We start from the raw sequence: 13,321 nt of genomic DNA, 5'->3' as shown, positions 1-13,321 counted from the left end.
CAAAAAAGTCTAGAAACTTTGTGAGGCAAACACAGATTCTCTTGTGCTTGGGCATATGTTTGTTTCGCTGAGTGAAAACCAGGCTTTATTACAACGTACTAGCCTGTCCCTGGTGTTCGATTAGTTGGGGAGCAACGCGAAGAAAGACGAGTGGAAGTAAACGGCACGCAATGCATGCAGAAGCGATGACGGTTCACAAGGGGGTCTTGAATAGTTTTCAGGAAATTTGTCAAAAAAATTAACCGAAAAATGAGTAGCTGACATGACAACTTCTGTGTTGAATTGAATGATTGTTCAATAAAAGTTGCGTTATCTTGTAGGGTGTCATCCGATATACAATAGAGCAAGGTCAAACACTGTCTTCTAGTATTGTTTCACCGGCCCATTTCTGTTTACTAAATCTAATAGAACTCATCAAATATAATTTGTCTCGGGTTTATTTTGCTTTGTGTTCTACGCGGCGATTTCTTCTCGAGTCAAACTTGATTTCTGTTCACGTAAAATTTATTCTTGTAGTTAGTTCCCAGACCTATTCAATTCTATTGATCGATCGATCGCGCGCAAACGACAAACTTTTTTTTAATTAACTCATTTATTAACACAGCTGCGCAAAACAATACTTACATTACATTACATTACATTACTGGCACTACTTACATATTTCGTAAATAACATTACTTAATGGACTCCTGCGCAACAGACAAACAGATCGACGTACAGATCCGGTCCACTCGCCTGATGACATTAAGCGATGACGTCATCGCTTTAAAAGGGGCGAGCCGTCTACCCAAACCCCTCGTCTTTTAGAACACTGCGCCCAACTAACCGAACGCCCGGAACAGGATAACAACCTATAAGGCTTTGTTCACACTTGGTTCCCTGGCACCTGTACAGGGACTGCGGGTCATTCAAACTATTCATTTCTTCGTCTCTGATTTGATGATTTTTGACTTATGTGAATGAGCAAATCTAATAGCTTTGTTTCACATTAAAACGTATTAAGTACCTATAACAACCTCGTTCCCAGGGTCTCGGGGGGCGGGGAAAGAGAGACCCTGGGACGAGGTTGTACCCATTCTCGTCCCCATAGCCCTTTCGTTTCTCTTAGCCGGCTGGGCCTTGGCACGAGGAAACAAAGGGCTCTGGGGACACAGGATTTCCAGTCCTAGATTCTAGGACTTCCGGTCTTCATGTATGCAGTCATGGCGTTTCAAAAGAATGTATGAGAGAGTCGTTACGTTTTCGACTTCCGTTTAGGAATTCTTTGTTCCAAACAGCCAATCAAAAAAATTCGAATTAATTCAAAAATCCTATGTCCCCAGAGCCCTCCGTTTTCTCGTGCCAAGCCGGCTAAGAGAAACGAAAGGGCTATGGGGACGAGAATGGGTTGTACCTATAAGAGAATAAGTTCCGGTCCAAAAAAGCGGGACAACTCCTTTTCGTGTGATCACAAATTCTTTCTTTAATTATTATTCAAACTTGTCGAACTGAAATGACAAGTCCCACATTGACAGCAAGAAAATTTAATCTAATCACAGAGTGAACCACAGGGTCCTTGTGTATGTATTGGTTTCAAATACTTTATAAACAGAACAAGGGATTTGCCCCGGGGACACATTCCCTCTTGTGGACGATGAAAGCGATATTTGTGCATGTATTGCGACCCCTCATGTAGACATCTGGTCAAGCCAGTACAGTACGGATAGACAACAGAGAGGTTAAGGCTGAATAGGCACAGCGAAAATCAAGCCTATGGAGGGGTGTGAGGGGAAGTCTCAACAAGGAATAATATTCAATGGCAAAGTTAATTTTCCTTCTGTAGGTTGCTTTAATCTGCTCGTAAAAGGTTAAACAGTCTCTTTTCGTTTCCTTTTTTGTATGGTTTAATAAAACGTGACGTTTTCCAGCTAGCGATTACCCTTGGCATTGCACCCTACCCGTGAAAGGGCGTAAATACTGTTTTGCGTATCTGATGATTTCCTCTTTCGGTTTTGTCGTTCGCCAAACGTTGTAAGCATCTAGTTGATTATTCAGGAGGGTCCGTTTAATTAACAACGAAAAGCGATCAGCGTAGATCGATTTGCAAAAATAAGAGTGATTAGCTTCCTCCTTCAATGCTCCGCTACTGAACTGAATTTCGGTTCTGCAAATCTGTTTGAGTGACGCTGCGGATCATATTCATTTATACAGTTGTGAGATTTCAGGTTTGTTTCGTTTCTGTTACTTTTCAAAGAAACCTAGTGATCACTTCCAATTGCATTGTCGTGTGTACGTAAGTTCTATTTCAGATCCTTTGCCTGTTAGGCACGACTTCGCAGCTTACTACTGATGAGGTTTACGAAGAGACTTCGGATAACTTTTCTGGGTTTGTTCGCAGCACGAGTCAAGTTCGAGTCAAGTTTATTTTCTCTTCTTTCTTTTGGTCCTTTGGTTTTAATTGCTGGTGAAAATGATGTGTCAGTGGTACAAGTCTGAAGAACAGCAAGATTTAAATTGACTCCCTTTTAGGTCTTTTTACTGCCGATTGTGAGAGTTTATTCCTGCGTTGGTTTGCAGCTGCGGCTTTTCAAAGAAGAAATATTTCTCGGCATCCATTTATTTTCCTTACACAAATCTACCTGTATTAATTTCACAAAACTGAGGTAGAGGTTCCACCTCAACGACACAAAAATCATATTTAAAAAATCGCTAATCAAGGGAACTTGAACGTCGCCTGCAACAGCGAACACAAGCGGCTGCCGATACCAATCGTGACACAGGGCAAGAAGTCAAAACAAAACAAGTTTACTGATAAAGTTGTTTTCCCGCATTTCTGGGACTCTGGGACATACCGACGGTAATGCACATTCTCTATTTCTCTCAAGTCAAGACTGATTTTGAATTCAAATATGCCCGAAGTTATTCTGATTTGGTTGAAAATAATTTTGAGCCGAAAAATATATGTATTCGCAATGGGTGACAAAATGAATCAATTATTGAAAACGAGTCGTTTGCCGCTTCTCGGATCGACGATTCGAAAATAGAACGCGATGAACATCTTGCGCTAAGGGAAAGATCTCAGTATATATTCCTCAGTTGCCCAAGACAAGCCATCAAGCTAAGAAACTGCTTGTAAAAGCGTATTGAAAGTCAAAAAGCGTATTTAAAAGTTATAAAAACAAAGAGTTGAATGACGGAGCGAGGAACACCGGTAGTTTAAAGCTTATGTTGTTTCAAAATGCAAAATGAAATCTTTCCGATAGCGTCTGTAGTATTAAAAAATTAAAAAAAAACTGTGTCGTATATCAAACCTTATTGCTGATCTTTATTATAGTCAAACAACATTTATATTGAAAAAAATTTTTTGAATCGAACTTGACTCGTGATTCGAAATTGACTCTGGCTCGAACTTGACTCGTGCTACGAACAAACTCACTCAACTTTTCTAGCCGCCTTCGGATTCTTGATCTAATTGCACAATTGCAGAATTATACCTAGTTTAAATAGGCTCAGTTCTTAAGAAAAAGTAGATGAAACGTTTTTTTTTGTACTGTAATTTTAACTGAACTTGTGACTAACTTGATATCAAGATCAATCAGGAAAGTATTTTGAGTCTGCTAGCTGGTCGGGCAATGTGGACTCGCTTGATCTCTTGCCCCAATCTAGTTTGAGGCAAACATTATTTTTTGTCGATCTGTCTCGATGTGTTGATTTTGTTTTATACAGCTTTCACTCTCTTGTGATATTGAAAGTGTTCGTCGTTTATTTTTGATGTGAGTGTATAAGGGCTCAAAGCGCAAAAGTGCGAATGTTTCGTGACATTCGAGAACTTTCTCTTGTTTCACGTGATCACGCGATGCTAGACAGTAACTGATTAAATATGCCTAACGAGAATAACATTCGCAATGTCTCCTTTGCAAATAAAATTGATGATAGGTTCTTTACTATCTTTATTTACTATCTTTATCAAAGATTATTATTGCAGTCGCAAATTATTTGAAAGAGCCTTTAGCTGCCAGTGTTTGTGATTGAGCTCATCTTACTGCCATTCTTGTAGCGGGAAATGCAATTTGAATAAAACATCACGAACCTCACAGGAGGTTGTTAATGATTATTGTTGAACGATGTCGCTATTTTTATTTTTACAAAACTAGTATTTATACATCTATATATTAAAAATGACAAATCGGTTCCTCACGGTTAACCGAGTTAGTCTCTACGCAGACCTTCCTTTGGCTCGTCACGCAATCTTGCGTAGGAGGTCGGCTATAACCGAGTGTGCATCGAGTAGATGTCCAGGCTTAGTTATGTTAAAATCAGTATTGTAATTAACAGCAAGCGAGTCACGATTGGTTTTGGTTTTACTCGTGATTGGCTGAGAAAGTTGCGCGAGATTTTTAAGCCAATCACTAAGCGTAGTAATGCAAAACCAAAGCAAACGCAATTTTACTTTCGACACTGAGTTGAAAACCGCTCTATTCGCCGAAGTCTCGGGAATTATTCAACAATAATCACTGAGCATGAGGCGAATAATTGTTTTAGTACTAGTAATAATCAGAGATTAGAGGAGTGCGTTCGACCCAAGATAGGTACCCAAGATAAGGCTAGCAAACGTAATCCGAGTTACACGCCTGTTTATATCGTCATACAAATTTAAAACGACCGCGCGTGCAACATCAGTAAAGCGCGCATCCAACATCACTTGAAACTATCAGAGAAACAATCTCAATCCAACAGTGCACGAGGCAGCAGAGCAATTTTTTTTACTACTGTTAAAAGGAGTACTGCCGAAACGTTTATTTTTCAGCACAACTTACAGGGCAAACTCGAAAACGCAAACCGAAGAAGATCGTTAGAACGAATCTACCTCGTTCCCAGGGTCTCTCGCAAAGAAACTGTGACGTCATTAATTAGCCAACCTGCCACATACCAAGATACATAGAACGAAACATAAAACGACTTTCACTGGACAGCCACGGGACCGCACGCCACCACAAGACTAGGATTTTTCCCCTTCCATCGAACCCAAAAATTGTTTACAGCCTAGCGTTATCGGCCTCATGAATTGTTTTTGCGCGCGATGTCTTTGTTGACGTTGCTGTGACGCAATTAATTGCTTTCTAATGTCTAATCACATGAGATCGAGGCCAACTTGCCACATACCGACATACATAATACGACACATAGAACCACTTTCGCTTGTGCGTTCACAGGACAACCACGTGGCCACAGGCCACCACAAGATTAGAATGCGTTCTCCTACCGTCGAACGCAATAATTTGCAGAGGTTAATATCAAAAACTTCAAAATAACAATAGAAAACACGAAAACAACAAACAGAAGTGCTCGCTTGCATACGTGTAAACCAGTTTAATTCATCGATTGAAATCATAATTTACACTCAAGTTTTAGCAATAAAACGGAACAAAACAAACACTACGAGAAAGAATAGAAATCCGGTACCTTTGTTTTATCGTTGGTGACTTCTGAGCAATTGTGTGAATCCTCTCGAAATTACCAGCTCCAGTGAGAAGAGAACTAAATAATGTTTTGACAGTCGATCTGACTGAGTACATGGCCGTGTGCGATCTCCAAAACAACCATGTTTACGATCAATTCTAATGCCTTGAAAACCATCTCTTGAAATATTTTCGGTCCAAAAGTGGACCGAATGGATTTGACGTGTTCATGATGACGTCATATCACACGGTAATGACTTAATAGCTCCAAACATTTCACCGAGAAGCATCGAGTCAGATAACTTGAACAAGTCCTTCGCATACCAAAATGGAAAAATCACAAAATTCACTTCATATTGATTAAACCACGCCCAAGTCAAAAGTTGATTAATTTTTCTTCTTATAAACTAGTAAAATTCGAAACAAGAATCATTATAAAATAATCAAATCAATTATTTTACAATTAGATCTCGTTAAGGCCTGGCTGAATCGTTGTCCAAAGCTGGATGATAACACACAATTATCGGTTTATTATCGAGGGTTCTTGCCTGTTCGGTCATGGACTTAAAATTCACTTTGCTACTTTTAATATAAACTGTGTGTTATCCGACAGAGTTTGTTTCCTCTAACATCACACTTAAGATTTTGTGACGAGACAAAACAATGTCTGCATAAGCCAGTGGCGGATGCCCCCCCCCCCTCCCCCCTATTTTTAGAGCAAATAGAGGCCCGAAGGGCCGAGAAAATTTTTTTTTTTTGAGAGCGGGGCTTCCCTTATTCTAGGTTCTGGATGATGGCCCCCCTCCCCCTAATCTGAAGGCCTGGATCCGCCACCGTAAGCAACTTACAAATTTGCAGAATGTTCCAGTTTACATCATGATCTATATTTGATTAAATTTGTTTGAGTTGCTGCTAATATGAAATGAAGGGCATTTCTCTTATAACAGGACATGTCCATGGCTAGTGCAGCACCAACAGCTTCCTCCACCAAGGAGACAACAAACTACGCTCGCTTGTGTCGTCTGCTGGTTGATGTTGGTACCCAGGCCCTCAGAGACTCTTTCGACGCCATCCATGCACCAGCAAATCTTCACACAGTTTTGGCGGGAAATAAAACCACGTTGCAGTCTCTCAGAACAAGGAAAATTATTAATGCCACACAATGGGGAAAGCTCTTTCCTGCCATTACTACTTCAGTGTCAACAGCCCATTTTGATACAACACTTTTGATGGTTCTGGTGCGAAACATCTGTGGCTTACCTTCTCCAGTAACTGGCTGGGACAAAATCCCTGCTGTAGCAGACGTGAGTCGTGAAGCTGATATCGCTCGTGTGAAGTATTTTAGAAACACCGTGTACGCTCATGCCGAGCACGCTTCGGTCGATGATGCAACGTTCAACACATACTGGCAAGACATCCGGGATACTCTGGTGAGACTGGGAGGAGTTCAGTACAGAGCAGCTATCGACAATCTGGAAAATGAGTGCATGGATCCTGAAATTGAAGATCACTACAAAGAACTTCTCAGCCAATGGAAGAAAGATGAAGACAATGTTAAAGAAAAGCTGAATGAAATCATGAGAAAACTGGACGATTTAAAAGCAGCAAACGAAGCTTCTGAAAACACGCCGATAGTAAGCAGTGAAGGTTAGTGTTCATTGCTCGCTCTTGAGGTAATCGAAGGGACAGGGAATGTATCTAAAAGACTAAAACTGCCACGCGTTAAATATATATTTTTTATTTAAACTGACTATAAATGATCCATATTTATAGCATAAAAGCTACTACAGGTATAAATCTCGGACATGAATCTCATATCATACTGCAAGATGGGTTAACTGTATTCAGTTTGACAAACTAGCTATTATATCCAAGCTTAAAATGCCTATGAAATGAATTTTATTTGTGTTTTAACGCAGCCTATAGTGACGGATCCAGACCGTGTTCTAATCAGGAGGAGGGGTGTGTGTGTCTTTACCAAAAATAAGGAGGGGATCCGGCCCCTGCTTCCCAATCAGGCCCCTTCCCTAGATCCGCCACTGGCTTATTATTTCCAAAGGACGGAAATAGTAATGATTTCCAGAGGAGAGAAAGCACTGACAAAAGGAAAACCGTCCGCCGATTGAGTTCGAAAAGAGACGGGAATGTTTCAATCTGATTAGTTTTTCGTTAACCTGATTACGTCATAAGGTTTTAATAATGACATAAGAAGAGCCAGCCAGCATTGTTAGTAATTTTAAAGCCAAGCTAAAAAGTCACCTTCGTCGTCGAGCATTTTTTTATGGTAGTTTTTTAAAACTATTGTAAGTTTTATTTTAATTGTAATTTTAGATTTTTAGCCTTTTTAGCCTATTCACTCATGCGCATAAATACTAGTTACATATTCCACGAGCGCGCGTTGGATATGGAATGGTAGATAGCCAACGAGGCGCGTAGTATCTATCAACAAGCGCGAGTGAATAATTGTTTTATTACAACGCCCAAAGAATTGCAATATTTTAACTCCCAAGCTGCTTCGTTGACGCGTATTGGCTACCATATTTGTGGTCAATGGTATATGAGCTCAAAAACCATTCGCTGCCAACCAATCAAAACGCAGGAATTGCAATATACCATTGCTAGTTTCCCACGAGTCAATTATATTTTCTCGATATACACACAAACCTTTAGGCGAGTATTAAACTATGCAAAGGAAATACCTGCATTCGCGTAATTTACCAGCCTGTAGTAACTCGGTGCTCACACATCATATTTTATAACTTCTTTCATAAGGCAAATACTCGTCTCCCAAAGAAATGATGCATGGACCCGTGATGTGCAAAGAGAAATATCACGAGAAAGAAGCAGTGGAATATTATTGCCAAGAATGCGAAGATTGCATTTGCCACAAATGCAGTGTAATGAGTCACAATCAGCATAATAAGATGGATATACAGCAAGCTATCGAAGAACAAAAACTACAAATGACGAAAAGCTTTGAGAAAGCTAAGGCAAAATTGGTCGTTGTTGAAACAAAGATGAACGAACAAATTGAACTAATGAAGAAAAGCGAAGAAGAAATCTCCGTTGCTGAAAAGCACGTAACAGAATTTACAGAAGAGATTATTCGAATGGTGAGAGAGCACGAAACTGACACCAAGAAAGAGTTAGCAGTGTTTAAAGAATCGCAACAGAGTTATCACGCAAATAACCTGGAAAACTTTCAGCTGTTCGCTACTCAACTAAGAAGTTCTGTTGAATATGGCGAGGGTATCGTACAAAGAAACATCGGTCCTGAAATTCTCCAAGCAGGGCGTGCTGTGTTGGGTTGCTGTGAAGAACTTCTGTATACCCAGGAAAATGAAGTCTTCAAACCACAGCATGTTACTTTCCTCGTAGATGAGGAAAAGGCCGGTGAACTGGTTATCAGTCATACTGATCCGTCAAATTCAGCGGCCGAAGGAAAAGGTTTGAGAGAAACGGAACTGGGCGCTAAAACTGACTTTACAATCATTACGCGAGATTCAGAAGGAAATCAGTTTTACAATGAAGAAGATCAAATCATTGTGAAAATACGGTCTTCAACAGGAGAAGACAAGGAAAAGAATGTTGAAGATCGTCAAGATGGCAATTACATTGTGTATTACAGTCCAAACAGTGTTGGATTATATGATATTGCTGTCGAGGTTAATAAAAAGCCGCTGACTGACAGTCCCTGGAGTGTTCAAGTGACTCCACATCAGTACAAATTTCTCCATTCATTTGGATCAACTGGGAAAGGACGAGGAGAGTTTGACAGTCCGTGCAGCATTGCAGTGGGTGAAAGAACTGGGAACATTGCCGTTGCAGATGAAGATAATAAACGAGTTCAACTGTTTGATTCTGAATTTAAATACCTGAGAACGATCGGAGACAAGTGGGCTAGCGCTAAACGAATTAGTAAACCACTATCAGTGGCATTCACAGCATCTGGTGATGTCATAGTCATTCACGGAGAAAGAACACAGACATATAAAATGTCGATTTTTACCGAATGTGGCCAGTTTAATAAACAAATCCGTGAGAACTTGGATGATCCATTTGCAGTGTCTGTGACTACTGATGGCCGCATGGTGGTGTCTGACTGTGGTGACGGTACAATCACGGTCCTCTCCCCTGACGGTACAGAACTATTACAGGCGATCAAAGATCCAGATTTGGATGAGTCCCCGTTGTTTGCTGTTAATCATCAGGGCATGTACTTTGCGAGCTATGGGAATGCTCATTGTGTAAAAGTTTTCAACAAAGAAGGAGAGTTTCTGTATGATATTGGCAGTGAGGGGTCTGGTGACGGACAATTAGGATGTCCTAGTGGTATCGTTATTGACAAGTTCAACAATTTGATCGTTTGCGACGGCGAAAATAACAGGCTCCAAGTGTTTGCACTGGATGGAAAATTTGTTAATTCAGTTAAGGGAGAAATGAAAGTTCCCTGGTCTGTCGCTGTTACAAAGGATGGTCATATGCTGGTTTGTGATATTCTCAGTGATTGCATTCAAGTCTTCCAGTAAACTGTGAACATCCCTAAACAGTTACTTCTCCAATGACAATTCGCCGAATTTGTGTGTTCCTTTCAGTGTTACTGTAGCGCGTTTTACCCAGACGTTCATTTGGCTCGTCACGCAAGTTTCCTCCCCAACGCTGACTCGTCCCTAGTCGTCTTTTCAGTCCTTCCTGAGTCCAGGGAAACTGTATCAAACTAAACACGGAGGAAATCATGGGAAGAAAGAACAGAGGAGAATGAGACTGAGAGACGACTGGGGACGAGTCAGTCCCCAACGAACGGAGGAAAGTTTGCGTGCGAGGCTGCTTTTATTTCGATTTTATTGTAACTTGTGAGGATTCTACCAACAACTCTATCATGTTCATTAAACTGTGAACGCCACTAAACAGCCAGTTGTAGCTGATAATGACTATTCTCAAAAATGTATTAGCACTGCCTCGTGGGAAGAAAAGTCAACAAAAACTAATTGTAAACATTTGATCTGAAGCATTTGTCAAGGTTGACCTTTCTTTGTATTTTTGTGCATATCGTGGTATGATGATTTTTGTTTATTTAGTAATAGTATTGGTGGTTTTCATCAGTGTTACAAAAACTGTTTATTTGCATGAAAATCATCAGAAAAGCATCATATTGTAGAGTAGGTGGAAATTTTTTGTCCAAGTTATAACTCTTTAGCGATTTTCAAAACACAAATCAGGGCGGTCATAGAATTGTACAACCAGTAAAATACAGTTGAACCTCGCTAATTCGAACTCGGTTATTTCGAATTCCCCGTTAATTCGAACTAAAACCCGTTTCCCTTGGATTTGCCCTTCAGTCATTTACTATCGGCTATTTCGAACTCCCGCTATTTCGAACTATTTTTTGTTTCCCCTGACGGTTCGAAATAACGGGGTTCAACTGTAGATTCTACCATTAATATTATTCGCTTTCACTTAAAATCATTTTTGATATCACTTCTAAATTACTGTCAGGTCTGAAAATAAAAAAAAATGCGATAAAAATATCTGTTTTTGTGACAGTTAAGAAAACGTTCATCCGAGACGTCACCTGAAATTTCAAAATGTTTTCTCTCTTAAACAAAGCACTGAATCGATAACAAAATTTATGTTCTTTATGTCTAGAATACGTATTTTAAAAGAATAACTTTGTAGGATTAATAGTTAAGATTTTAGAATTTTGATGATACCACATGAAAACCACCAATAAAAAGAATAGTTGCTTTATATCTGACGACAGAACAATAATGAAATGTGTGAGGCACTTTCTTTGAATGCTTTGAATTAAACCCGGTGAAAAAGGCTGAATATTAGGGACAGTCCATTATTTTTTGGAGGGGGATGAATTTTCTTCAAGACAAACAATTTTTTCTGTATCGTCTGTGCAAACAATTATTTTTTCCGCTGCAAAACAGGAAGCGCGTAACTCATGCACGAGCTTACCAAGATTTCGAAGCTTTCTTATGAAAGCTTGGGTGATTTTCAAAACATTTTCAAATACAAATTAGTACATCAGTCGTTTCCAGCAGTGCCTTATAATCCTCCCAGGCATTAGTAGGGCAATTGCTCACGTTTCACATTAGGCTATTATACCCGGGGGCGTTTTGACAGCATTCTTTTTTCCGTTGGCCTTAAAGACTCGTCTTAAATCAGCAAGGACGAAAAATTGGTGGCCAACAAGCTCATAGCTCATCTCATGTAAATGAGATGGCAGATCCAATGAGAAAGTTTAATTGGTAGAAGACTACTAAGGAATAGCACTTCTCAATTTGTACCTTAATTTGGCTTCAGTCATCCAATCCCAGAGGCAAAGAATTATTTGTCGTCTTTAAATTTACTGATTGTGCCGTGGGGCATTCGAGCAGCTCGACTGTGAGGAACTTGCCTACCTTTCTTTCATAAAATGCAATGACGTCATTTCGTCGCTATGGCAACTCCGATGTCAATATACTGGTCATAAAATTTTTTTATCTTTATCTAATACAACTGTGGCGATCGTTATTTGATAGCATTGTTAATGCGACGGAGTTAATTCTCAAACTTGAGCGGTGTTACCCCTAGAAAATCCAGTTGAGCCACCTTAACCATGCTTTTGCTTTCCCACTTAAATGCTCCATTTTCCACACTATTATAAAAATGCTCAGTTTCCCCCCAAAAGGTCACTAAAATGCTTGGATAATGCTCATTATACAAACGTTTAAACAAAAGTTTTTAACATGGTGTTAACTGTTAACACTTACAAAAACGTACAAGTGTTGCAAGTAACAACAAGAACGTAAACAAGTTCAAAACAACATAATCCTCGAAATCATCTACGAGGCTAAGTACAGAAAGAAGTTGACTTTCTCTTAAAGTTAATTGTTGTTGAATTTTGAGTTACAGTCTTCATTTTCTCGAAAAAAAAATTAATTTTCCGGGAAAATGCCACTAAAATGCTCGAAAAATGCTAGCATAATGTATAAAAGCCTACAGCCGGCTGCCCAAATCCCTCTTCTTTTAGGGCCTGTTTACAAGCAGGTAGGGTAACCTTAGTGCTAGGGCTACCCTAGCAAAAGGGTTAGAAGATAGCCCGGGTTTACAAGCAAGCCCGGGGTTACAGTAGGGTAACCCTACTACCCGGGTCAACTTACACCGGTTACGCTTCAGTTAACCTTGTAAAATTTTGTCGTAAGAAGCTGTTATTCGAAAATAATTCCGTTCGAGTGCAAAAATACGACAAATTGTAAATGAACACGATGTTTCTTGGTCACAATTCGCTGTTTTTGTCAGTATTTTTAAACATATTTAGCTTATTGGAGCCAAAATAAAGTTGTACCGGGTAGGCGAGTTATCCCTAGCAGAGCGTTTACAAGGCGCTAGGGTAACCCTAGCGCTCAGCTAGGGTTACCCTAGTGCTAGGGTAACCCTAGCTGTTGTAAACACGTCGATGAAAAAAAAAAAAGAAATGTGGGAGCGCTAGGGTAACCCTCCTGCTAGGGTAACCCTAGCACTAGGGTTACCCTACCTGCTTGTAAACAGGCCCTTAGAACACTTTGCCCAACTGAGTCGAACGCCCGGTAGAGGGCAACAACCTATAAGGCTTTGTTCTCACTTGGTTAACCAGCACCTGTACAGGGACTGCTAGACTCAGTTTCTCAAAGTCCATTTCAGGTAGTTCGCTCGCTTCTCGCAACTTCGTCCCTAAAAAGAGTCGACTTGTGGCAAGCTAGAGACTGCGGGTCGTTCGAACTACCAGTGCCATGCTATTAAATATCGAGAAAACGGATTCTCCAAAATTATGATTATCATTTCACTACTTTTAATTGGCTGGTACTGTGCCCACGCCAAAACCCGTGGAAGCATCATAGTATTTGTTTGGGAAA

General features: G+C 40.0%; 1 protein-coding gene across 1 annotated transcript; it reads left to right on the top strand.

The window, feature by feature from the left end:
• The first annotated feature begins 6,231 nt into the window (after nt 1-6,231).
• On the top strand, nt 6,232-10,811 carry LOC144643899 (uncharacterized). Its single transcript, XM_078503285.1, has 2 exons — nt 6,232-7,085; nt 8,211-10,811. Exons 1-2 carry the CDS (start codon nt 6,389-6,391, stop codon nt 9,965-9,967), a joined length of 2,454 nt encoding a protein of 817 aa, XP_078359411.1. The 5' UTR covers nt 6,232-6,388; the 3' UTR covers nt 9,968-10,811.
• Nucleotides 10,812-13,321: the final 2,510 nt, after the last annotated feature.

The sequence above is a fragment of the Oculina patagonica genome, chromosome 2, assembly GCF_052425735.1.
Source record: "Oculina patagonica isolate OP01 chromosome 2, crgOcupat, whole genome shotgun sequence".
NCBI classification, from domain to species: Eukaryota; Metazoa; Cnidaria; class Anthozoa; order Scleractinia; family Oculinidae; genus Oculina; species Oculina patagonica.
This window is presented reverse-complemented; position numbering and strand designations above follow the sequence as displayed.

What these genes read in the sequence shown, in the direction of transcription:
- LOC144643899 (XM_078503285.1), top strand. Translation starts at nt 6,389, where the DNA reads ATGTCCATGGCTAGTGCAGCACCAACAGCTTCCTCCACCAAGGAGACA. An exon ending in GCCGATAGTAAGCAGTGAAG is followed by an intron (nt 7,086 to 8,210) that starts GTTAGTGTTCAT and finishes TTCTTTCATAAG; the next exon opens with GCAAATACTCGTCTCCCAAA.